The sequence below is a fragment of the Metarhizium album genome (assembly GCF_000804445.1).
Source record: "Metarhizium album ARSEF 1941 chromosome Unknown scaffold_2, whole genome shotgun sequence".
Taxonomy (NCBI): Eukaryota; Fungi; Ascomycota; class Sordariomycetes; order Hypocreales; family Clavicipitaceae; genus Metarhizium; species Metarhizium album.
Window position 1 is genome coordinate 2,159,880 of NW_024467576.1, and position 25,349 is coordinate 2,185,228.

At 54.7% G+C, this 25,349-nt stretch overlaps 8 protein-coding genes across 8 annotated transcripts; 3 read left to right on the plus strand and 5 right to left on the minus strand.

Moving 5' to 3' along the window:
- Nucleotides 1-494: 494 nt before the first annotated feature.
- Nucleotides 495-1,418, plus strand: MAM_01750 (N-glycosylation protein EOS1; the record flags this gene model as incomplete). The annotated part of the gene is made up of 4 exons (XM_040820549.1): nucleotides 495-995; nucleotides 1,062-1,117; nucleotides 1,176-1,323; nucleotides 1,404-1,418. The coding sequence occupies 4 exons, from the start codon at nucleotides 495-497 to the stop codon at nucleotides 1,416-1,418; spliced, it is 720 nt and encodes a 239-aa protein (XP_040682037.1).
- Nucleotides 1,419-2,410: 992 nt separating this feature from the next.
- Nucleotides 2,411-3,160, minus strand: MAM_01751 (eukaryotic translation initiation factor eIF-1; the record flags this gene model as incomplete). Its single annotated transcript, XM_040820550.1, has 3 exons — nucleotides 2,411-2,745; nucleotides 2,864-2,938; nucleotides 3,133-3,160. The coding sequence occupies 3 exons, from the start codon at nucleotides 3,158-3,160 to the stop codon at nucleotides 2,411-2,413; spliced, it is 438 nt and encodes a 145-aa protein (XP_040682038.1).
- A 1,773-nt stretch (nucleotides 3,161-4,933) lies between these two features.
- On the plus strand, nucleotides 4,934-6,427 carry MAM_01752 (tRNA (uracil-O(2)-)-methyltransferase; the record flags this gene model as incomplete). Its single annotated transcript, XM_040820551.1, has 1 exon — nucleotides 4,934-6,427. One exon carries the CDS (start codon nucleotides 4,934-4,936, stop codon nucleotides 6,425-6,427), a length of 1,494 nt encoding a protein of 497 aa, XP_040682039.1.
- Nucleotides 6,428-7,463: 1,036 nt separating this feature from the next.
- On the minus strand, nucleotides 7,464-10,169 carry MAM_01753 (uncharacterized protein; the record flags this gene model as incomplete). Its single annotated transcript, XM_040820552.1, has 1 exon — nucleotides 7,464-10,169. The coding sequence occupies one exon, from the start codon at nucleotides 10,167-10,169 to the stop codon at nucleotides 7,464-7,466; it is 2,706 nt and encodes a 901-aa protein (XP_040682040.1).
- A 1,589-nt stretch (nucleotides 10,170-11,758) lies between these two features.
- MAM_01754 (Sulfate adenylyltransferase) lies at nucleotides 11,759-13,777 on the minus strand (the record flags this gene model as incomplete). The annotated part of the gene is made up of 5 exons (XM_040820553.1): nucleotides 11,759-12,954; nucleotides 13,015-13,163; nucleotides 13,228-13,410; nucleotides 13,474-13,501; nucleotides 13,609-13,777. 5 exons carry the CDS (start codon nucleotides 13,775-13,777, stop codon nucleotides 11,759-11,761), a joined length of 1,725 nt encoding a protein of 574 aa, XP_040682041.1.
- A 3,668-nt stretch (nucleotides 13,778-17,445) lies between these two features.
- MAM_01755 (TRP-like ion channel) lies at nucleotides 17,446-20,316 on the plus strand (the record flags this gene model as incomplete). The annotated part of the gene is made up of 2 exons (XM_040820554.1): nucleotides 17,446-17,752; nucleotides 17,828-20,316. The coding sequence occupies 2 exons, from the start codon at nucleotides 17,446-17,448 to the stop codon at nucleotides 20,314-20,316; spliced, it is 2,796 nt and encodes a 931-aa protein (XP_040682042.1).
- Nucleotides 20,317-21,819: 1,503 nt separating this feature from the next.
- MAM_01756 (uncharacterized protein) lies at nucleotides 21,820-22,489 on the minus strand (the record flags this gene model as incomplete). Its single annotated transcript, XM_040820555.1, has 2 exons — nucleotides 21,820-22,216; nucleotides 22,392-22,489. 2 exons carry the CDS (start codon nucleotides 22,487-22,489, stop codon nucleotides 21,820-21,822), a joined length of 495 nt encoding a protein of 164 aa, XP_040682043.1.
- A 2,053-nt stretch (nucleotides 22,490-24,542) lies between these two features.
- On the minus strand, nucleotides 24,543-25,040 carry MAM_01757 (uncharacterized protein; the record flags this gene model as incomplete). The annotated part of the gene is made up of 1 exon (XM_040820556.1): nucleotides 24,543-25,040. One exon carries the CDS (start codon nucleotides 25,038-25,040, stop codon nucleotides 24,543-24,545), a length of 498 nt encoding a protein of 165 aa, XP_040682044.1.
- Between the last annotated feature and the right edge of the window lie 309 nt (nucleotides 25,041-25,349).

Consider the following 25,349-nt stretch of genomic DNA (forward strand, 5'->3'; position numbering starts at 1 on the left):
TCCTCTCTCTCCCATTTCTTCACATGTTTATCTCAGACATCTGGACTCCGAGACCAACAACAACAACAACAGCCCCTATCCATCCAACCTGTCGAGGTCAGCTGGTGGCTCCGCCGCCCTGCCCCTTTCCTTCTGGAAGGCGCCCTTCCGCCCTCGGCCCTGCTGGCCGGCCGCCCCTGCCTTCGCCCGGCTGTCTGCTCTTGCTTCCTCGCTCCCGTCCGACCTCGAAATCTATTGATGCCACATCAATCAACCTTGGAACCACGACTCCAACCAGCCCGTCCCATCCCTCGGTGACGCTCGCGTGCTTCTTCTGCCGAGCTACAGCTAGTAACAACCTCCGATTCTCCGCTCTCCGACGTCCCCTCCGTCATCCATCACGCACCCGTCTAGCCTCCCCCGCCCCCTCCAGCAGTCGACCAGCAAGTTGCAGCTTCAGCTTTCAGCCTCAGTCTCACAGACACTCCCGTTTTCGCCCATGGCCTGAGAGTGCAATGGCGATGGCCCGTCCTCACCACCGGGCCTCGTCCACCGCATCTTCATCGTCCGCCAATCGCCCGCCGCCCAACACCGCGTCTTCCTCAGCATTCATACATGTCCCCACAGCCGCCGAGACTTCACATCACGACGCCTCTCACCTCAACCACAAAGGAAGCCACACTCACGCCCACAACCACTGCATCGACTCGTCCTTCTCGTCCTCGCCCTCGTCCCCTCCGCCCGTCCACCCATCCCTCCTCCAGCCTCGAGTCGCCGTCGTCCTCAACGTCCCTCCTCCCTGGCACCCATGGCTCTTCGCCCTTCGACTCTGCTCTATTCTTCCCGCGCTCTGGTGGGGTCTGCCATGTGCCCTCCAGCTTCTGCTACGAGTTCTCCCTGGCCCCGACCAAATTCTCGTCGTGCGACCGAATCGCGAATGCACAACCGGCTCGTGCGACGGTGGTGACGATGCCGTCCCCTTTGCACTGACAGAAGGTGCCCTGGCGACAATATGGGTTCGTGACTGGGACCTCCCCAGACGCCAATCAGGCCTTGTTCGCTGATCACGACCCTACGTGTAGTGCTTTGCCTGCGGGTACCTCTCCTTCTTCTTTACCGATTGCCTCATGTCACGATGGTCCGTCGCATTGTCAACGCAACAGATCGACTCTGCCGTCGCGCTAACTCTCCAATAGGCTCATCTACTACACTCCACAAGCAACCATAGTGCGTTTGCTCACCATCAATGCTGTTAATGCCTACCTTACCATGATTGTCCTCTTGTTCGCCGGCGGTTTTGAGGACCCCCGACTCATGCTTCCTGGCTGGGTCGGCATCGCAACTGTATGCCAACTCCCAATATACTCCTCATTGCCCGCAATCAATCAGACTAACGCGTCTCGCTCGAGCAAAGACACTCACAGTATGCTACCACATAACACACCAAAAGATCAACATACGAAAGGAGACGTCAACATCTGTCAATGTCTTTTCAATAGCAAGCTACATTAGCATGGTAACTCTGCTGATACACATACATTCGTTTCAACAAGACTACCCTGTCATGCCGTTGGCTGGACACGTGAAACAATTGTGGAACGACGGACATGATATGCTGGTGCAAATCAAGGGGTCTATCGAACGAGCAGAGCTCTAGGTTGACTGCGAGGGAGAGGATAAAGGCGGCAGGGACGGGATACAAGAGAGGCAAGAGGAGGAGGAGTCTGTGTCCCGAGAAGACGGTTGTCGCCATGGCGTTTGTTGGCCGGCGGTGCAGACTTAAAAATACCCCATTGTACGGTGTCCATGACTCCCATCGCTCCGTTCTTGACCGTTGTTGACAAGTCGAATACCTTGGCTCATTGCACAGCAGCGCCATAAAAGAACTGCATCACGGCGTTTAGGAACGCGCATAATTAAGAAGGGACGAGCGAGTACCCAACTCCTTTCACATCGTCATTTCTCCCCCAAATTAGGCCATGGCGACTTGGGTTGTGCAAGTGGCCCCGTGGTTGTTGGGTTTTCAATTTCGACTTCCATTTCACTACTCTGTATGAGGCTACGGCCGGGGTTGTCTAATAAACAAATCAACGAGCGACTGACAAGCCATGCGGAAACTTGGCCCGTAGCCTCGGTCATCCCTGGTTCGAGAAAAACGGACCGCCGTGCTTTCCGTTTCACTCTTGCCGAGGCCCCCCTCACCAACAAACAAATAAACAAAAATTAAAAAAAAAAGTCAAGAATCTCACGGATCGGTGGATGTTGACCGTCGTCCTCGAGTTCGATTGGAGTCGAGTTGAGCCCCTAGCTATCGATACATCTGGAAAGAGGCGCAATACGCGGGGGACCATTCTCGTCCCAAGCCGTCCTCTATGTCAGCGGGTGCATCTTGATGAGCAAGCAGCTGACAGGGCAACGGCGCATTGCTGGCTTAGAAACCGTGGACTTTGATGGTCTTGGCATCTAGCTCAAGGCCTTCCTTCTTGTCGATGAGGAATTCTTGAACATCTTTGCGCTGGTCACCCTGGAGCTGGATCACCTCGCCCATTTCCGTGTCGTTGACGATAGTGCCATTGCAGGCTGGAAGGGCGCTGTTAGTAAGCATGTCCGAGTCCAGGATCGCTACGAATGGGCGGCCCAAAAAAAGCGGATCGCAAGGGGACTTGTACGCACCAAACTTCTTCTTGATGACCTTGAGTATCTTCCTCTGGTCAAACTTCTTCGGGAGACCCTGTACAGTGGTCAAAGTTTTACGTCCATTACGCTCTGTATAAATGAATATCAGTAACGGTGCGTGCCTGCGGCATTTGCTGCTTCCTTCTTTTGTCACGCAAGGTAGCGGCGCAGCGACTCGTGGGAAGCGCGTGTGCATGCAAAGACGTACGTTGAATACGTATATGTATGTAATTCTGTGACTGCTTAGTCTCGCCTGTATCTTCGTCGGCTTCGGCGAAGGGGTCTAGTAGTTGGGTCAAGTCAGCATCATTTCAAGGCGGAAAGTCGGAGCGGCGTCGTCGTGGGGGAAGGTGGCACGGCTCGGAGCTGGCAGAATGACGACGCCGCAGGTTGACGGGATTGGAAAAAGCGGGTTTGTAGGCAAGAGGGAGAAACGTGGCCGAGGGAAGCGGCAGGGACGGCCAGAGAGCGACATACCAAAGGTCTTAAGATTTTCGATGGACATAAACTCGGACGTTGAGGGGGGACTGTGGGAAATGGGTTTGTTGATGAGGTCGGAGTGTTTCAGCGAAAGGCGGTAGCTACAGGATGCCTCGCTGTGTGAAGTTTGTTCTGACGAGACGTAGGTTCGTGAAGACGAAGACGAAACAGAGGGTGATGGGAGAAACGAATTCCGAGATGAGGATTGAAGCTGCTGGCGAAGGGAAGGTTTAAATGTGCGTGGCGAAAGGCAAAGGGCTGACAAGAGCGTTTGCGACAAGAGGCCGGATTGGTGGTGATGGGAGGAGGGGCGAAAATTGGGAGAAGACTTGCTGGGGCCCTTTTGGGAGGGGGGCACGCCGAGTGCGTGTGGTGCGCGTGCGTGTGCGAGAACACGGGAAGGAAGGGAAGAGGGGGGACACGGGGCCTGCGTGGGTAGCGGGCAGCGGACTTGTGTGGACAGGACTCGGTGGGCGGTTGGTGGTAGGGTGCTAAGTACTAAGCAAGTACTAGGTACGTTCTCAAGTACTTAAAGTGACAGACGGCGGCAGCTGGCGGGAGACCGCAGCGACTTACTCCGTATAGCGGCTTGGAACCAGTGACAAGTGGCGGGTACGTGCAGAGGGCAGGAAGTAACGGGCGCAGAAGATGCCAAGCGCCCCACCTCCCAGTCGGCTGGCGAATAAGGCGCCATGATGCCTCAGATTTCAGGCGTGATCCAGACACCTGCACCAGCACAGAGGTTTGTGCCTGGCATGTTCGGCTATTAATTTATGATCATGACGACCGGGTTTAGTGTGTTCAGTATGGCCAGCCAATCACGGCAGAGCCTGATAGGATGGCCAAACCCAACAGCTGCTGCTGCAAAAATTCGACAGCATCTGACTTGGTGATTGATGGATTTCCATTGTTTTCTCTCCAGGCTCCAGGCACCAGCAGGCGAGTTGCAACTTGTGAGGCTTAACCTAGGGGAATGCCGAGCAATCGTCATCCAACAGGGTACGGAGTAGCGTGCGCCTAAATTCAAGATGCTAAGAAATAGGATAAAGAAAGTCTGCCGTCACCGCCGCGTCTCCCGCCCGCTGAACATGGAATCTGCGCCAGTCTTTTCTTCGAGCCTTGCAATGTGAGTTTCAAAGTCCTCGAGCACATTCTGTGCGCTCTCACCCACGCGAGTACATGTCATGGGCGAACTTTGCAAAGAAGAGAGGCTCTCGGCAGGAGCAGCCCAGGACGCCGAGGACCATACCGCGGAAGGAGAGGAGACATGACATGACAGATGCTGTTGCCACCGCCGCCCACGCCGCGGGGCACTCATTCGGCCATTTCATCATCAACATCTGCTGAGTTGACGTCTTTCGGTGTCGGATGCCCCGAGTCATCAAGAAGTATGGCTGCAGAAATCAGAGTATTTGGGCGTGTCGGGTTTGCAACTGTTGCGACTCCGTCTTCACTCTCTGTCCGCTCTTGCTCCGAGCCCCGCTTACTGCGCTCTGTCCCACCACCGGCGCACCGTCATATGCCGGCCCTCTTTTTTTTTTTTTTCTTTTTTTTTTTTTTTTAATTTTTTTTCGACCGAGTGTGAGTCTGGTCTGGTCTGGTCGGCATCTCCAACATGCATCCATCACGCTGCTCAGTAGCCATCATCGCCTTGCGATCGGATCGGTGGGCCAAGGCGATTTCCTTACCGCTGTGACCACCCACCACTCACGTCTTTCGGCGCCACCTTGCGAAAGCAAACCGACTTCATGTTCAAGCTCGTTGGCGGACTTGGCTGTCGACGGCCGCTCAGCTCATCATGCCATTTAAACCAGACGAGATGACACCAGCATCGCTGCCGTATTTTGAGGATTCAACCACGGAAACCGATGTATGGGTGCCCTACTACAGCCACGCATGTACGTTTGGGCCAGACCTGTTTTCTAGCATTATGATGAATATGGTTCACAATCCCAACATCAACTCGACCTGGCTATTTCGCGCAGATATCTTGTTCGACGACGGCAACTTGGATGAACTTACCCCCGCAAATAGCTCTAACGATGCGTCTGACTTAGTTCAGCCCGTCGTTCGGCAAATCCCACACATACCGCTGAAACGCACTTTGGTACGGCGATTGATCCCCAGGAGTGAAAGGAGAGACAAACCACTCAACCAAACCTGTACATTCCATACTGTGAATGAGCCGGAAATACTCACCACATCTCTTGTTATATATGTCCCTCATGCGTCTGTGGAGGATCTTCCCTTTTACCACCCCAAGGTCCGCGGAATTGCACACCTTCACCAATGGAACCACAATTCACGTACAGGCACAATATCGGTACATTTTCTGGGGGGCTCACCAGGTGACCTTGTAGATCCTAAGCTGCGCCGAGTTGCTTTTCATCTCCTCGAGGTCCTTCACCGACATGGCGAGGGATCAGTCCTGGGTTACGCCAAGAGGGTTCATCACGATCTCGTCATACCCAGGGCAACATTTCAAAATCGATATGCGCAATTGAAGAGCAAATACTCGCGCCGACTGATCCAAGCCTGGGCTGAGAGCACTGATCCTGGTAAACACGTGTTTGAAGACCTCGGCATCGCTGCCTTCCTGATAGAGCTATGGATTGACATGTACAGTGGCAAAGAGTTCCCTGGTTTCGTTGATATTGGGTGTGGAAACGGTCTGCTCGTCTATCTACTTACGCAAGAGGGTTATAGCGGATGGGGTTTTGATGCACGAGCACGAAAATCATGGGCCAACTACACTACTCCAACAAGTGCGTCGCCGTCTGGAAGATCTCTTGAAGAAAGGCTTTTATTCCCCAGCATAATATCAGCTCCTAAAGACACGGACAACCTCTCTCACCTACACTCCACCACGCTTCACGATGGAGTTTTCAAACCAGGTACATTCATCGTTTCGAATCACGCCGACGAACTGACACCCTGGACACCTATCCTCGGCACAATTTCGCACTGTCCCTACATCATGATTCCCTGCTGCAGTCACAGTCTGGCTGGGGAGAAATACCGGCCGCCCCCACCGAGGGACAAGTCGAAGCCAAAGTCAACATATGCCTCACTGGTTGACTGGGTATCCCAGATTGCAGAAGATTGCGGGTGGCAACCAGAAACTGAGATGTTACGCATTCCAAGCACAAGGAACACCGGAATCCTGGGCCGCAGCCGAAGCAAGGCATCTTCTGACATAGATATACACGCCATCCTTCAAAAGTACGGCGGTGTTGAGGGATACTATGAAAATGTGATGAAATTGGTCAAAACAGGACCACCCTCACATTGAGGCTGCTCCCTTTCCGGTCAAGATCGGAACCGGAAACCGATCTAGGAGTTTGTATTTGGACCCGAGCTTCGAGGTCGGTCAACAGTACTAGGATCTTGTAGCTCATCAACCTCTACACGGCGTCGCCCTTGTCGTATGGAGCTACACATACACAATGTCCTGGCAGAGCGCCAAGGCTCGACTGCTCGGGTGATTTCTCCAAGTAATTGATTCGCGCAATTGCCGATGTATGCATTGATCCACACGGCGTCCCGCCATGCTATCTGGTGAAGTACAACAGAGGCAATGGCTGCATAGGTTGTGACATGTGCCCTTCGCACAATGTGCTACGTATGAAGATGGTGGTTGACTCAGGGGCCGTCCTCTTCCATAACGGCCAAGATGAATGACTGGTGGCGAATTCAACGCACGTTTACGGAGGACCTGCCGTAGCATCCTTGATCCCTTCAACTCTCGCGCGTCTGCCGCGTTTATGAACCGCCCACTGCACCTGCTATACGCCGCCAATCCGGGCGGCGCTCAAGAAGCGAAGTCCAAGAAAAGATGATGGACGACAGTCGCCCGGAGCCAAGTCCCGAAATCGCAGGTCGAGTGGGATCCCGCGAGCGTCCACGGAATAGAAACAGGATTCATCATTATGCTATCAACGCCAAGCCATGCACCGTACGCGGAAGACCGTCCCTCCGTACCATCTCCCGGGTTTGTAGTTCCACCAATCTGACAAATGCAGTAGCTCCTCTAGAGTATTCCTGTCCAATGCTCGTCCATTCTCAAAACAACACTTGTTCATGCAGACTCGAGCAACACACACGTCTGTCATTTCCCGTTGGCCCATCCTCAAATAACAAAAGAAGAGTAAAAGTTTTAAAGTCAAGAAGTAAAGAAAAACATGGTATCTGACAATTGGAGACATCGTTACTTGATGGTATTTGGCGGTGGGGCCATATTTGAGCAATTCAAAAAAAAAATTACATAAAAGTAAGCGTCCTTACTCGGACCACTTGAACAGGGGAGTGAAATGTACGTGACATCCTCATCATTCTTCCTCGTCCTCTTCAATTGGGGCGGGCGTGCGACGCTCGGTGCGGCGCTTGGGTCGTCGATGTCTTGAGCTGCTGATGTTGCTGGCAGAATCGTCAGGCATGATGTCCATGTCGTCCATGGCCCAGTCATCGTCACTGGCACCCTCGACGTCACTGCCGACAGCCCATGCCGGCCGCTCGTATCCCGAGTGCTGAGAGTTGCCGGATCCAGGGGTGGGTAGCACATCGATGCGACGACGGCTCTGCAAGTTCTGCATGAGGGCGGCTCCTCGCTGCCGCAAAGCTGCTCGTACCATCTCTGCTTTTTGGTGCAGTTTTTCAAACGCGTCTTCCAAACTCTCCATGCCTGCGTAAATCTCTCGTTCGATCTCAGCAATAGCTGCCATTTCCATTTCTTCGTCATTTGACACGGGCTGTCTGTTACTTCCCTGGACCCCAGAAGATGCCAAGCTAACAAAAGATGCAGGCGTCGCGCCGCGAGAGTATGGCGAGAATGGGGTCGTAGTCCTGGATCCCGTGGCTGATGGCCCTCTGGGTTGCGGGCTCGCTGAGCATCGGGAGCCAAAAAAGCCGCTTGCCGGCGTTTCAGCACGAGATTCAAGCCCGGCAGGCATGTCATCTGCATCCGCCCCTGACCAGAGGAAGCCGTCGAACCGGCCAGAAGTTAAAATCTCCCACTCCGCGTTATTAATACTTGAAATAGTGACGAGCAAATCGTGCGTGTGAGGGTTCTTGACCAAGTAGCTGGCGGCTTCGGCATCTCGGGGGACCTGCGGCAGACGATACAGGCGTTGAAGGGACAGGCCGGACTTGACGATGAAGTCGTTCCGGGGCCTGTGGACTGGCGTAGGCGCTCTTGTCGATGGCTTCAATTCCCGGGATCCAGAAAGCAGAGCGTTGAAGAATGGGCGGTCACCAACGTCCATGTTTGTCAGAATGGCAAATGCAAGCGTCTCATCATCCACGTCTTGGGGGGGTGGCGCCGGAGTTTCGCTCGTATTGTTCAGCCACCTATCCACCGCCGACCTGACCTTCTTTGACTGCCGAAGGTAGTGTTCTCTGAACTCTTCTGCGATGTCCGGATCCATTTTCACGGGCGATGCAGGCCGTGGCGGCGCCTCTGCCGAGATCTCGGCGGCTTTGGTTCCGATCTCAGCTAGGTCAAACGGCGGCCAGTCTGGCAGTTCAATGCGCCCACTGACCCATTCCAGCACATCACCCCATGTAAGCCCCTTGTGTATCTCATGAGATCGATCGCACATGACGCATGCGCAGCCGTGCGGCGGCAAGTCCCGTGAGAAGACATTTTCCAACCTGTCCAACAAACGGCGAGCGACCGATCGGTGGCCCGTTGCGACTGCGATGGAGCCTTGCTTGACCAAAACGTTGGAGTATTGGTCAAGTAGGTTGAGAAACGGCGCAAACAATACGTCGGATCCAGTCAAAGGGGGGTTCGATGTTCGAGATGTGTTCTGAAGGGGCAAAACTGATAAAAAGTGTCGAGGGACGGGGTAGGGCAGACCGCCATTTTGTAGCAGATAGTCGACCCGAGGGATGTCGTGGATATCGATTGCTGGGGGCGGAGGAGGTGGCGGAGGAGGAGGGCCGGGCATGGAAGCTGGCGTCGCCGTCTTTGATGAGAAGGCCGGTTCGCTGTCCACAAGGTCGGTTGAAGCTGGGTGCTTGCCATCGTCGCACATATGGGAGGGAAACCTTGCAGACTGGGTTGGCGTTTGCGGGGAGGAATCTGGGACGCTCGACGGCGAGGATCCATCGTCTCGAGACCCTACCCTCTGGGAACTAGACCTAGTAGAGTCCGATCTCCTCGTAGAATGGCGTGACGAACTTGACCTCACGGAGCCAGAGGAACGAAGTTTCTCGTGTGATTTGTGCTCGTGTGATTTGTGCTCGCGTGATTTGTGCTCGCGTGATTTGTGCTCGCGTGTTTTGTGCTCGCGTGTTTTGATGTAGGTAGCTTGGCTGGACGAAGCAGATTTTCTGCTGATTTTGGATCGATCATCGTTGTGGGATGCGGATCTGGGAAGGGCAGAGGCTGTAGACCTGGAGCGACCACCGCTAGGGCCCTTGATATCATCAGCAGCCCTCCTCTTGTCTGCAGAGACATCGGTCTCGGGAGGGGTGGGTGGTCTGGAGCCTCTGTCGGCGGTGGACGATGTTCTGTGCAGTTCTGCGGACCTTGACCTCCTGTCCTTCTCGCCAATGTCGGTGGGTTCAGGGGTTGGGGGGTTTGAAAGGCTCGACTTTTGTCGGCCACCCAAGTCGTCACGGCTCATGACAGCTTCCTTGCAGTGTGCCTTGCTGAAGCTTGGGTAGGGCATAGAGATGCGTGGCCTGTCGAGGGTGAAGGCTTCTGCGGTTATATCGCTGGCGGAACCGTTTGTCTCTCGGGGCTCGTTGTCAGCTTTGTCTTTGTCCTCGTCTCTTTTACGATCTCTGTCTCGATCCTTGTCGCGATGCCGCCTGGTAGAGGCCTCACTGTCATCTGTGCCAAGCTTACTGCGCGAAGCCGAGGACCTGGAAGATCGGTGGTGACGACGTTCGCGTTGACGGTCCTTGTCCTTGTCCTTGTCCCTGTCTCGATCTGTTTTGCTCCGTTCCGACTTGGAGTGTCGGGTCCTGTCGCGGTGGCCCTCGTCGGCGACAGAGTCCAAGTCGACGTCACGGTCTTTTGAAGGCATGCTTCAGCATTGGGCCCCACCAAGTGGCCAAGCGGCTGGGTGACGACAGCAGTGAGCGAAGAATTCGGGTCCCAGCACACACGGAGGGCCTGAGGCGCCAGTCGAGGATTCGTATGCAGTCACTGCGGGCGAATGAAGGAGACAACGAGATGAGAAACGTATGGTCGGGTGGGATTTCGTCGAGCTCAGGCACCGATGACTTCACTAGGAATGTGGGTGTGGCGAGACTAGTGACTTTTAGATGCAGGCTGGGACTAGTGATTAGATGGCAACATGGATGGATGCGGGACGTTGGGAGCGCGAGGAATCGGGATGCGGTGTGCTTTTGAGGCCCCAACTGTGGGACGGGGGGTGACGCCGTTGGAGATGGGGGACGGAACAAGCCACAGAAAAGAGTTGGAAGGAAAGATGGAGAGGTGAATAATCAAGAGATGCCGCACAAGACACAAAAGCTGAGATGGCGGGACGGCAGAACACACAGCAGCTCCAGCATCGAACAACAACAACTGCACTTGCCTACTCCCCGTGCAGTTGACAGCTGGGAGCTGGGAGCTGGCAGCTGGCAGCTGGCAGTCCGTCAACAACGTAGCCTGCCTGCCTGTCGCACGTGCAGCGTCGCGGCTCGCCGTCCCTCCTCATTGATCCGTTTCAGCGATGCCCCAAGGGCCCACCAGTCGACAAAGACCGCCGACCTCCAAAAAAGAGAAAAAAAAAAAACGAGACCCCTACCTAGCCTGGACAGCAGCCCAACAAACACAAACACGCAGCACATGCCTCAAACTTGTCCTTTCATCGTCTCGTCGGGCGCCCTGCTCCGTTTGGCGCCCAAACCATCTCTGTGTGTCTCTCTGTCCAGCAGCTACGTGTTTGCACCGCGAACCAGTCAACCACCTTCACCTCAGGCCACCGAGTGAGTAACTCGCCCGACCACCGTTGTCTTTGCCTCGTCATCGGATAAAGCCATCACCCTCCATCACCCCGAGCAGCCCACGCATGCCCGATTCCAACCAGCTACAAGCTAACTTACAGGGCAACCCAAAACCGTGTCGTCGTCGCCAGCAATACCACACCACACTCACCCGCTCCCGCTCCGGCCGAAATCTCGTCTACAGGTGCTCAATGTGCCCCGAAATTAATCGAATCCCCGCTTTGCTCCACGCACATGCCGACTACGGAGTACCGACTTCATTAATGCATCCATCGGCTTAGGCGCCCAGCCTCCAGACTGTCCTCGGTCTCTGTTTTTTATCCATCTGTAACAGCTCTATTTTTAATGCAGAGTTCCATCTGTACAAGTGCAAAGTACCTGAGGTATCTATTCAGATGCACTAAAATGCCCAGCCCATCCTCTCAACAAAGTGCTCAAATCCAACCAACCACGCACACAGTCCCTAGGCATCTCTTGACATCTTCTTCTCTTGTCTATTTTTCTTGTTCCATGTCTTGCTACCATTTCGTAGGGTAACGCGCCCACAATTCCAAACGCCATAAAAAATGCTTCCCTCGTCTTCCCCTCCCATGTCATTGTCAAGCACGCACATCGACCTGTTCCAAAAGGCCATCGTCAACTTCCTACTTCATGAGAAGCCTCACACTTGGTCCAGTAGCCCGCGGCTTTCCAACAACAGAATGATTTCGTGAACAATAGATCGAACATTCTGCGTCTCCAAGTTAACTGTGAGATCGGGCTTGGAAGGAACCTCATAAGGGTCGTCGACGCCCGTGAAGCCCTTGATCTCGCCAGCACGGGCACGCTTGTAAATGCCGCGTCGGTCCGTCTTCTCAGCGTACTCCAGGGGAGTGGCCACGTGGACCAAGAAAAAGGGGCCAGACTTCTCGATGAGCTCGCGAGCCTGCGTACGGGCCTGGTCGAATGGAGCAATGGGAGCGGCAATCACAGCAGCGCCCGCCTTGGTCAGCTCAGAGGCAACAAACGCAATTCGAGAGATGTTGAGGTCACGATCCTGTCGACTGAAGCCCAGCTCCGACGACAGCTCCGATCGGACCGTCTCCCCAAGCAACATGGACACTGGCCGGCCGCCGCCCTGGTTCAAAGTAGTCTGTAGGGCACGAGCGACTTGGTCCTTGCCACTGTTCTGATATCCAGTCAGGAAAACGGTGAAGCCCTTCTCTCGCGGCAATGGGTTCTGCTCCCGAAGAACCTTGACAACCTCGGGGTACGAAAACCACTCAGGAATCTCCTTGCCCGTCTTGAGTCTGTTTCGGAGCTCAGTTCCGGAAATGTTCATGGTTCGAGTACCCTCGGGGATCTCGTTGGCGGGCATGTACTCGTCCTTGTCCGGGATGTAGATCATCTCCTGGAACTCGACCATCTTGATACCCAGCTCCTCCTGGTACCGCTGCACGAGCTTCTGTGCATCATAAGGGCCGTAGTGATCCTTTCCGTTCCTGTTCTTGCCAGGGCCAGCGTGGTCACGGCCGACAATGAAGTGGGTTGCACCGTGATTCTTTCGGATCACAGCATGCCACAAAGCCTCGCGAGGCCCACCCATGCGCATTGCCAAAGGCAGAAGAGCCAGAGCAGCCATACCGTTGGGGTATCTTGGTAAAAGTGCCTTGTAAACTCGGACGCGGGTGAAGTGGTCAATGTCACCAGGCTTGGTCATGCCCACGACGGGGTGGATGAGGACGTTTGCCTGCTGAGAGCGAGCAGCGCGAACTGTCAACTCGCGGTGAGCACGGTGCATCGGGTTTCGGGTCTGGAAAGCAACGACCTTTTGCCAGCCGAGCTTGTTGAAATGGGACCGGAGTTCGGCAGGGGTAACTTGATCAGTCAGTTAGCTTACAGCGTGACAGCACAGCAAAGAGAGCTATGCAGACTTACAGCGGAGGTCGAGGAAGTCATAGTGCTCCAAGCGAGCGACAGCCTCAAGCTTGCCACCAAGGTAGAACTCCTTAGAAACACTAAATAGGTGCTTGATACCGGGGTGGGTGTCGTCATCGCTTCCAAAGACCTCTTTGGCCTCCTTGACCCTACATTTTCGAATTAGTACATTTATCGGGAAGCCGAGTGACAAGGCACCTAGGGGAAGCCTACTTGTCTGGTCGGTAAACGTCGTCAACTGTCAAGATGGCCAGGTTGTGGTCATCCCGGGAGTCACGTAACGTCAGCTTAGCGCCAGTCGTGATGCCCAGGTCATCAATCTGCTTCTGGCTCACATCCAGGGTGATGGGCATGCTGAAAAGAGCGCCGTCGGCAAGACGGTTGTTCTCGACTACTCTATAGGTGAAATGGTCAGATTGAATCCAGCACTCGTAGCGCAATGGTCATTTCAAGTCTCACCCATTGTAGTCCTTTTCGGTCATGAAACCTATATTAGCACAGTGAGGTCAGTACATTGCTTCTTTCTGGCGCAAGGTGTCGCAAATGCGAGGTGCGGTCGGTAGTCGCCGCCCAGCGACGCCTCCAAAGACGTACCTTCAAGGGGAGAGAAGCCGCCGTTGAGGATCAGCTCGAGATCGCAGAGATGACGATCTGTCAAGACGATGGCGGGGTATCTCTCTGCTTCCTCGCGCAGCTCGGCCTGGCGGGGCAGATCGCGAGCAAACAAGTCCTTGAGGACACCACCGTGCGGAGCGTTTGCCATGTTTTCTTGGAATGTGCTGAACTGCAGGCGCTATAGTAATGTTCCAATTGGCACCCAGTGGCAGAGACAGACAAGCAAGAATGAGGGATGAAGGAGCAAGTTTTCGGGCAGTCGCACTATGGAGGAACCGAGCGAGGGACCTTACGCTAGCAACCAGTAGTTACTCCGTATTGCAAATTCAACCCGGGCACCCGGACTCGGAGCTGTTCGGAAGTTGAAGCCAGGCCCACACGGGCGATCACGCAATGGCGGGGGATCTCGTGAAAATGGTATAAGACGAGCCGCTCGGTGTCTGGGGCATCGAATGAGAAAGCAGAACTTCGGAATGCGTCCCATGTAGAAGGGGGTCCGACTTCTTAAACTGCTCAAGTTTGCGCCACGCTGGTTCCTGTGGGTGAACTTCTAGAAGTCAGGATGGACTCGAGTGATTGGGGTGCGAGATTCAAAACAGCACGTCGGGCTGGACTTATCTCCGAAATCCTGTGTTCACCTGCCGCCCGTCTTGTGCTGCTTCTTCACGACGAGCCAGCCCATGGCATTGCTCCCGTAGACTCCAAGCCGCCAACTTGGCTGTCACCTCCTGGCCTCCATCCGCTGGTAGGTCGCAGAAGAGGGTGGGAAGGGGTTTTTTTTTCGGGGCCGGTCGGTCCCTGACGATGACGTGATCGCCGACGGAACTCCTAGCCTAGTCCGCCAAGGATGCTCGAATAATTCCCAGGCGGAAATGAGCCATTTTGAAAAGTATCGGTTGGACAAGTTTTTTCCCATTCGTATACACGTCTCGAGCTGGGGATTGAGCACTCGACTCAAGCGAACTTGTCAAGACTCAATGTTTCCATGCGGAAGGAACGAGGGAACTTGTGCAGGTCTCTCTGAGTCGGGGAAGGTCTGATCACACCTTGTTTCTGGGTCTCCCGCACAGTCGGCTGCCCGACCGACCGGCTGCACTCTCCTAACTTCCATCCTATCCTCGGGTTAAGCAGCTGCAGTTTCAATGCAAGTTTCCACGGACCCCAACCAGTCCCTCGCTCATTGCTACACCCATTCGAGGTTTTGCTGCTGTATGTAGGTCCTTGTGGCGTGGCCGGCCACGCTCTCGCCAGACATCAAGTGGGGCTGGCTGCCCGGCTTCGCGCGAGGTACCGGAGGATCGGAGTCGGATTGTCGGCCGCAGGCATCTCCACCATCACTCCACTCGCAACGGCTTGAAGGCAGATACAGGTCGATAGTCATCATCCACGTTGGTGCTCTGACTGGATCAGATATGTTGCCTGTCGAGTTGCACTTCTTCCTCTATTCTCTCTCCTATTGCTGCGATGGGGCCCGGGGACTTGAGTTTCGTCTACCGTGAACTACCGTTGCCTTCCCTTCGCTTCGGCCCATCGGCGGTCCAGGTGATCCACGATTTCCCCACAGTGAAGTATCGCAAGTTCGCAACACAAAATCCAACCCTGGAAGTGGTTACGTACTACTATATATTGATCTACCCTTACTCGGATAAATTTCCACGTGAGCATGTACCCGCTGTTTCGTATATCTTATTGCTATGCATGTGGGTTGCATTGCTTAGGACCCTAAATTTTCTCCGCAGCTTGACTTGTACATTCGACCAGCAGTCTTCTCAAACTATTCGACAGAAACTCTGATATCTGTCGTTCACCCAGTCCCGATGGCTCGTCTCACAGCGTCTTCGTCTCGAATTCTGACTTGCTCATATGCGGCTAGCTTTGTTGAGCTCCCGCAATCGTCAAAACCTAGAGTCACACTCTACCTATTTCCACAGCCTTCTCTTTTACATGGACACACCATGGAGCCGTTGATGCAAGCCACTCTCCCTACAAGCCGACCGCACTTCCTGGCGTGTTTGAAGTTTATTCTATTTCAAGGGCAGCCGATCTTGCCCCGATCTGCCTGTGCGTGGTCCAAATTGCGATCATAGCTCCAAATAAAGTGCGCCGCGGTGACGCAAACAAAGAGACGTGCGGACGTGGGCAGCTGGAGCCGTAGTGCACCTTGTTGCCCGAGTAGAGAATAGCCCAGAAAATAACTAGTATTTGTGCCTGACAACTGCATCGATTTCCTCATCTGGCTGGAGCTGGGTGCCCACTGCCAAATATCCGAAAGGCTTCTCGTGAAGCCTCAAGTGCAAATGACGGACTCGTATAGTCGGTCGTCTTCTTGAAATCGTTCAGCAATTGACACGCCGGAATCTTGAGCCTCCGGTCGCTGCCGCGGTTTTCAGATTTGGACAAGGCAGATTCGAGAAGCGTTCGCGGCTCGGCGCCACCAGGAGACTGTCTTTTTCTGCCGGAGCTGCCGGACCCGATCATCGCTGTGACCTGCTCTTTGTGTGTGTGATAACGTTAATGCCACAGAGTTCCAGCTGGCTTCTGTCGGACCAGGGATAAGCCACACCCCGCCAATACCAGGGCGACTGGTCCCACGTTTCCCACCATCTTGTTGCATTAGCGCACGATTTGTGGTCAAGGAAACAAAGCTTGCCCCCGTTCCCGAAAGGTCAAGGAACGGGGAGGGGGGTTGTTTCGTCCAGCCCGCAAGAACTCGTAAGGCTGCTTTGTCGGCCAGGTTGCTGGCGCCGAGTGATGAGATGAGAACAGTTCAGCCTCTCTTTCCGGCGGTGGCGCTATGACTAGTCAGTGGTCGTGTAACTCTGCCTGGGACTGATGAGACACTTGCCGATTGTGCCTGGTTCGTTGTGCATCTGACTTTTCTCGTCTGGTGTCTGGGAGGGCTGTGCAGTGTGCACCATGGCCGCGGCATTGAGATCCGAGCTGCAGGATAGCATTTGAAAAACCAATCCGCCTCTCCGGTTGATGCTGATGCGTATGCAGATGCTAATAGATTGATGGCTGATGGCTGATGGCTGTGTTGTTGACCAAGATGATTCGAGTCATCCTTTAGGACAGTTTGCCAAGACCGTTGTGCGTTTGGCTTTCAACGTCGCGGTGCGGTGCGGTGTTTTGGGTGCCCAGCCTAGTCCGGTCAATCTTGTTCAAGGACAACTGGCCAAGATCCACTTCATGCATCGTTCAAAGCATATTCTCATCAATCTTTTTGTGATGCTGGTCCCGCGCTGTGTGCTTCGGCATGGGTAGGTAAATGCGGCTAGGATGCCCAAAGAGTACGGGTTTGCCCGCCCGTCTCAACCGTCTCAAACGGCCACCTCCTCCTCTCGTGCAACCCATCAGGCAATCTGCTTGGCATCATCGATCGGAGCCGATTCGAGGGCAAGCAGGCGTCGTGGCGAGTGAAAGCGTGCCGTTGTTTTCTTGTTCGCTCTCGAGTTTTCCGAGCTCGAGACTTGAGATTGGAGCCACCGACGCTCCGCAGCGGTAGCGCCTGCCGGCCGAGACAACATCTCGACTGCCTTCAACATCAATCCGAGACAATTCGCTTCATGCTTGGACCTTTTTTTGCCATTTCACGTCTTGCGCTGTCCGCTGGCGGATATTACGACTGCACCTTGCCAACACTAAACCCGCTGCGGATGAGGTCTTGACATCCATCTACATTGCCATCTCTCCTTGGCGTCGGGAGAGCCGTCACGCCCGCCATCGTGACCCAGAAGGGGCCCTGGGCCTCGCGAGAATACCTCCCGTGTCGAGTCCGACGCGCCATCAGTCTTCCGTCCTTACGCCTACGACACAATGCCGCGATTACGATTACGATTCCCGGCGGTGGCTCTTTTATCGTTGCTGATCTTGCTCTCCTGCCCTTTCGCGACGGCCAACGAGCGGGAGCCCGTGTATATCCAGGGATTAGGGCTTGATGGCGTCAAGCGTGAGCTTGACGTCAGCCGATATCCTGCCCTGTATACGGGTGACTTCGATGACTGTCTTGGTGGGCAGAGCTTGTTCAATGTCACCAAGTTTGATGCCGCATACTATGCCGATAATCTCACGGTCCTATTTCACCTCGACGGAACCACCAACATCCATAAGGAGAACCTCATTCGTATGGCAACCTGCTCTTCATCAGCTGCTCCGTTCTAGACATTGTGTCAACGCTAACACTCCTTCTATGCGGTAGTTCACATCTCGGTCGAAGCGTATGGGGAGAATAGATTCAACATGACATATGATCCGTGCAAGGCCAACATCCATAGCATGTGCCCGTTGAACAATTCAGTACCCATCACAGCATTTGCAGCCATTCCCCTTGCGCCACACGACGTATCTGGCATTCCGTCGATTGCATTGGGAATTCCGGATTTGGAGGGCTTGGCTCGTCTGCAAATATTTGCGAATTCCACACAAACCGAGATCGGGTGTTTCCAAGCTGCCATGACCAACGGCAATACTTTTTCGCAGCCGGAAGCCGTGGCGTCATTCGTTGGAGTCATGGTGTTTATGGCTGTGCTGGCATCGTTCGCCACTGCCATATATGGCCTGAGTATCCCACACATGCGTGTTCACTATGCACATTCATTCTCGGTCCTCGTCATTTTCGAGACTTTTCAGACCATCTTCTTCTCTGGCGCCCTGTCTGTCAATTGGCCTAGCGTTCTTCCCGCTTGGTGGAGCAACTTTGCATGGACAGCAGGCATGTTTGCGAATAATCAAATCGTGAGCTCAGTGAGCTCCTTCACCGGCAACGACGTCAACATCACCCAGGTAGGTGGTGCTGGCTCTGTCCAAATCAATAACGGCGGCGGGCTGTCACAACAGATCTACGGCCGGTCTTTGTTTGCTGCGTCCCTGCTCCAAGGTGGTGTTGGCGCGTCAAAAGCTCTCGCTCGGCGAAATGCATACAATGCAAGCGATCCGTATGACTACACTTGGGGCGGCCACCCGAGGACCCCCGGAATGCCCATGCCAGGGACCTGGCCCGGTTTCGGTGGGACATTGTCCGCGGTTAATATCCCACCTGATGAAGCATTCATCATCTCCATCATATGGCTGCTGGTTGTTGTGGCTGCCGTGGCATGCTTCGTCGTGGCAGTGAAGCTGAGTTTGGATGTCTTGGTGAAACTGAAGTGGCTCAAAACTGATGGCTTTGACTATTTCCGTTCGCACGTCTGGGACTATACGGCCTCAGCTCTCCTTCGAACACTCTTCATTGCCTTCTTCACCGTCATGACCCTTGCCATGTACCAGTTTTCGCTTCGTGGATCTGCTGGACCGACTGCTGTTGCGGCCATTGTCTGGCTAATATTCCTGCTGGGCGTGGGGGGGGTCACGGTCTATGCATGCTACTTCCGCCTTCGCCATGGAAAGTACGATATCGGGCCGGATAGTCTGCGTTTCGAACGGGACACGGTTTTCGGCAAAGTCCCATTCATTGCGACGACAAGACAGAGCAAGATCGGCGAGGAGGAGCCAAGCCATAGACCGTACCTGTTGGCCACTTTGCCATTCGTCAAGATCAAGTACATCGCCGACGACCCCAACAGGGACTCTGTTCATCTGGACGAAGGATATATCAAGAGATTTGGTTGGCTATCAGTCCGATACCGACGATCACGATGGTGGTTCTTTGCGGTTTACCTTGGTTACCAGTTCATCCGAGCATGCTTTATCGGCGGAGCAGCACGTTCGCCGCTGGCACAAGTTTACGGTCTGTTCATATTTGACATTATTGCACTCGTTGTCATCATGAAACTGAACCCCTTCGAAAGCAATCGCAATACCGCAGTCGCTGTTTGGATGCTATCGATTTCCAAGATTTTAACCACTGGCCTGTCGATAGCTTTTCTGCCTGCGTTTTCCATCAGTCGAATCGTCGCGACGGTGCTTGGCATTATCATCATCGTCGTTCAGGGATTTGTGGCGGTGGCAGTCTTGATATTGATCATTTTAGGGGTGATTTCGACGTGGATGTCACTGTCGAGGAATCGAGAAGAATTCCCCCAGACTTTGCAGCAGATTCGCATTAATTATTTTGAGCACGCAGAAGCCCGGGCCGACGACATCCCGTCGAGACCAAAAAAATCAAACAAGGAAGAGATGGGTGAGGGGCCGCAGGAGGCCATCTTTGCAGTCCGAGAGGTGCGGCGTGCGCCCAAAATAGAAGACGAAGACGTTGATAAGTTTCCGGACTTGGATCCGCACAACATGACAATCACTGGTGTCGGGGCCGGTGGACGTCGGAGTCGAGCAAACAGTGCCAGCTCGAGATTTTCAGTCAGCAGCCTCCCCAGGGCTGCTCGTGTGCACCGGGCATCTTGGAGCTCCAAGGACATTCCTCTTTGGGATTCCGAAATGAACCGAGGGGACCAACAGCGTGTGGGCCATTCGCGGGCCAGCTCTCTGAGGTTGTCGGGCTATCATGTGGCAGATGCTCCAGGGACCAGCACACCAGTCCGGAGACCCATGACACCACAAGAAGAAATATTGGAAGAGCCACCAGTGCAGCATTCAGACAGTTTGCCAACAGAGTGCGTCGACAGCAGCCAAGTTTCCGAGGAGACAAGAGCAAAGGACAAGGAACAGGAAGACTCTACGCCTGAAATAATAACAGAGTCTTCTGAGGCCAAGGAGGAGCCAAAAGCGGAGTCTGATGCAAAGGAGGCATCATAGATGTTGGCCCAGTGGTGTTTCCACGTGGGCTTTGACCATGATGGAAGACAAAAGTCACGACTTGGTTTACTCCCCTCATTGTTTATCTCACCGTCTCAGCGCAACCTGGAACCTTGGGGTCAAGGACACAGCGGATCAGACGAGGCAAGAAGGCACCTCGTTGGAAGGCCAGGCTACCTGGGAAGTAGTTGTCGTTGTAGATGGATTTGTGGACCTAGCGTACCCGGTGTGTGACGCGTATGGTTACCCGGCGTTGGCGACTGATTTTCACAGCATGGCATAGCATTCTGATTTGGAGAGGTGTTTGATGTTGGGCTGCAAGCTTGTCAAATGAGGTGACGATGTTGGACCGGTTCTGCTGCGTACAAACCGGGACCGGCGTGTCGATATTTTGCTAGCAACCTGTACCTAGGCCAGGTCGATGTCGACGGAATAAATGTCATATTTGGTTGAGCGGAGACTCATAAATGACAGAACCTGCCGTGGCCGTGGCCGCAGCCGCAGACGTCGTCGTCTTGTGCTCGAGGTGACGCATTCCGGTGTCTGGGGCGCGCACACGCCACTGCTCCCCCCCCCTTACGGATTGGACGAGAAGAGAGCCCAGAAAAGTAACGACGATACACGGACGTGAGCTCGCACCGATATGCCTGTAGATGTGGTATCTGGGCCAAAGAAGGCGGTGTCAGGCAGGACAACTCCCTGTCTCGTCGCCCTCGTTAATTTCAACCCCTTTGCCCGGGGCCCGGGGCCAGTCAAAGATGACAGACGGAGCAGTCTCCGGACAAGGCTGGGGGCAACGTCACCGAGAGAGGGAGACAGACAAGAGGGAGAATTACACGACAGGCTGGCGGTCCCGGTGGGCGAGGGCGAGGGCGAGGTGTCAGGGGAATCTGTGCGCAAATGGAACGAGGCGGACGCCACGGAACTGGCAAGGAGGCGCGGTAGTTGAGAGCAAGACGACAAAGTGGCGTGATTCTTCCGCCGCCCTTGCTGGTTTGTTGGCACGCGAGACGCTTTGTCGTTGCGGCATGTTACACGGCCGGGCGCCCTGCTCGGCCTTGACGCCGAGCGAGTGAGTGAGAGAGTGAGAGAGTGAGTGAGTGGCATGTATGGGGGACGAGGGACGAGACAGACGGCACGGAGGGACCAGCCACGAGGGGACGAGGGACGAGCAGCAAGCATCAGTGGCGTGATGTTTCTTTTGGTCTCGTCCGTCGCTGATCCAGGCGTACGGGGACATGTGCGGCAACAGTTACGGGACGGAGCACTCTGTGTATTTTTAGGATCTTGTTTCCCTTCTTGGCGGATGTTTTTGTTCCAACTACTCCGTACTCCGTAGTCTAGTCTGGAGAAGAGCCTGGGGGGAGGGGACCCTGGAATATCGCAGCCTCATGCATTCTGTGCCACGGGCACAAGACAGACAAGCGAGACAAAGGGAAGAGAACCAAGAATGATGGTGCCACAGACGTGCGGCAGCCTCATATCCGAGGGCCGCGCTGTCCTCTATGGAAGCACGATGAGTAGAATACCCGCGCCTATCACGGCCCAAAACCCCAGCGCGACGAGAAGCCACACCACAGCGTGACACCGTCCACAATGCCGGGAAGCCACAAGGGACCCCCCGTCGGTGTCGGCGTCCGTGTGGACGGAGGCAGAGGTGGATGTGGCAGCCAGACGGTGCTCGGTCGAATCCGCCTCGCTGGGGGCTTCCCAGCGCCACCGGCGCGACGAGGACACGAGGTCCAAGGCGCCGTAGTTGTGCTCGTCCGTGTGCCTGAGCAGAAGCAGGCTAGTCAGCTCGTCTTCGTCGTCGGACGACAACAAAGACAATGTCGTCGCTGTCGAGCCCGGCGAGCGCAGGATGCGTGGCGGCGAGTTGGTGAAATCGCCGGACCTGTTCCTGTCTACATGGAAGGGCGGTGCCCGTCAGTGACTTTGCCCCTCTGCATCACTCTCTTGTAGATTGACTCTGTTTGTAGATTGACTCTGTTTGCCGTCTTTCAGCCCGGGGGGGGAGGGAATTGGGAATTCTTTTGGAGAACACAGGGAGTAAGGGGACGTTGGCCAAGACGTACGCTGCGCAGGTGAGGCATTCGGATTGGGGAATGCTTGAGCCGCTGGGCTGGTCGCACACGGGGCAGTAGTAGAATACACCGGTGCGGACGCGGTCCATGGTTCTTTGTGGGAGGTTATGGTGATGTTTAGTTTTTGGTGTAGCGTTGAAAGTCTTTGTCTTTGTTTTTTTTTTTTTAAAAAAAAAATCTTTCAAGAGTCGATGATGTAGTATGTCCACGCTACGGCTTTTGAAAACGGTAGATTCAATGGCGGGAAAATACTACTCGAGAGGCGGAGAAAACAAGGTTTGAATGAGTCGGAAGCGATGATTGTCGGAGTTGACTTGTATAATCAGAAAAATGAAAACGAATCCAAGCTCTCTTTATACCCAAGCCCAGTCGCCCGTCGTCACGCACAGCTATCCTCGTGGCCGATATCAAGCCCATGCCCATCACCAACTAGCGAGCGTCGTCGTCTACTTCAACACCCACACCCGTCGGGCCTGTACCAGCGTCCCTCTGCGCCTCGTTGCCATGTTTAGTGCTCGTGCGAGCAGCAGGAAGGCATCAGCACCGAAAGGTAAGAAAAGAAATTCGGGAGCAAAAGAGCCACGCATCGTAGAGCCAGCCAATGGCGTCCTTTTTCCCTCAGCCTCGGCTCTGGAATCAAAAGGACGAAGGGGTTCCGAATGATTTGCCCACGCCCCTTTCCCCCCTTGAGCCCTTGGTCACTCGGGACGGATTCCACGACGAACGTTGTTGGCAGGCAACAAAAAAGGCAGAACCAAACCGTCGTGTTAGGGTATCAAACTATCGGCCGGACTGCAAGTCTGTCTTGGAACGGGCTAGTTGCTGGCTGCTGACAGCTCCTCATGCCATCCCTCAAAACGCGGCGAAAAAGGGGGGGTGTGGAGGACCGTCACCACCCCTAGGACTTTCAGAACAGGCAAGGATGTCGTGAGCTGCTTGTCTCAGTGGAAATCTCCGTACGTATTTCTTTTTTTCCCTTGCGGTGGAAGGGGGGTGTGTGTCAAACTTTGCCCTCGGGACAGCATGGAACCCGGCGTCGTCGACAAAGTGTCCAGTCATGACGGTGCGTAGGCGAGCGACTTCCTGTCTCCCCTTCTCCATAGGTCACTTCTCATGATTACGGTATTGGTACTGCACATGTTGGATCGCTAAGCGGTTTGTGCTTGGAGGCTATATTCTTGGCGGAGGATATGGATTCGAGCTCGAAGGCTGAAAAAAATAAAATAAAAATAAAAAAAAAGCCAGTCGGGGAGCGTGTTCGCGTTGGCGATGAAAACAAGCTTTGACGGGCAGCAGCAGCATAAGCAGCGGCGGCGGCGGCGCTCGAGATTGGAACAAGACATGTCCATGCTTTCTCCGTCCAGAATCCCACGTTGTCCAGGGACTTTGGACTTGAACGGCCCCCAAGAAGGGGCTTCTCGTGTCTCCATTCTCCAGGCCCCGGCAGATGACCCCGACGTTGGCCTCCATCCCATCACGCATGGTTTGTGTCCTTTGCGCACCCCCGTATCCCCGAGCGAGCTGCCATGCGACACAACACAATGCTTAGGCCCGAGCAAGGTGGATACGGGCATTTCTGGCAGCGGAACTATCCGATCAAGCAACGTGCTCTGTCAGTCGTCTTGTTCCCACAACAAGGCATACCAATACCAACCAAGCAAGCTATGTTGCAAGTTGGTTCTGCTAGTTGATCCGCGCCGGTAGCGTTGTTGCTAGCCTGTCCAAGCGGGAAAAAAGAAGCGAATGCGACGCTGGGCATGACGAAGACGTCGACGGTGACGGTGTGCCTGAGCCCGGCATTGAAAACACCACGGTTAGGTGCTGTTGTGCCCTCCGTAGTCCACAGCCAATCTCATTACATGCCGGTGTTTTGCTCGACACCCCGGCGCCAGCCTTCTGTCAGAACCAACGGCTTGCTTGACAGCCCGCAGTAACCATGTTGCTGGAAATCCTCTGCCGTCTGCCGTGATGACCAATCCATTACTAAAAGACGTCTGGTCAGCAGGGGCCGACTAACCATCTGGAGGGAACATGGGAGAACTACTCAACCGTGTGCATCCAACACGACGTTGCCTTGCTTGTTGTATCTTGCGGCCCATAACGAGCGAATATCAACAAGAGCGACTTTGTGTAAATCCCCCTCTAGAGGCCACGCCATCGTCTATACTCTGTAGAATCGACTCTGTTGTCCTTGGGCTCAGTCCTCGAAACGACGTCACTCGGTGGCCCGCACAAGGGTGGACTACGCATGCCGGTTGTTTGAAAACTCGGCAACACCGACAACAGCATCTCCGGAGTCCGGCTCTCGGGGTTAACAACAACGACAACAGCAGCAGTAGCAGCAGCAGCAGCAGCAGCAACAGGCATGGCTGACGGGCCGATGAAGACGTCCCACGCCATGCGTCTCCACGGGCCGGTTGGGGTTCTTCGCAGGAAACGACCGAGTCGCTCGATTCGCTTCAGCCCTGTGGCGGCAGAGTTTGGTTCATCTGTGGAGAAACAGAAGGCAGGCCGTCGTGGGCCATCACAGCCGTCCGTCCGTCCGTCCGTCCATCCGTCCGTGATGGGAGGGGAAGGATGAAGGGGAAGCGGGGAGAAAAGAGAGAGAAAGAGAGAGAGAGAGAGAGTCAGAAGATCCATCTCGGCCGAGTGAACAAGCCAACGGGGCCAGACGATCCCCGCCCTCGTCCGAGCAAATCACGTCCTGTTCCCACCGGGGACATTTTTTTGATCGATTCGATCCAGGCAGGACATCAGGCCATTTGCGGCATAATATCGTGGGAATTGCACCGAGCATTGCCCGCAGCCTTGGAAGCTTTGGCCAGGCATCCACCTGCACGCAAGAACCGCAACGACATGTGAAGACGCTCCGCCGAGACGGACTGCAACCAACATCCATCTCCGCATGCCGCATGTGCCAGGCACTTCATCAACTTGCGTTGCCTGCCG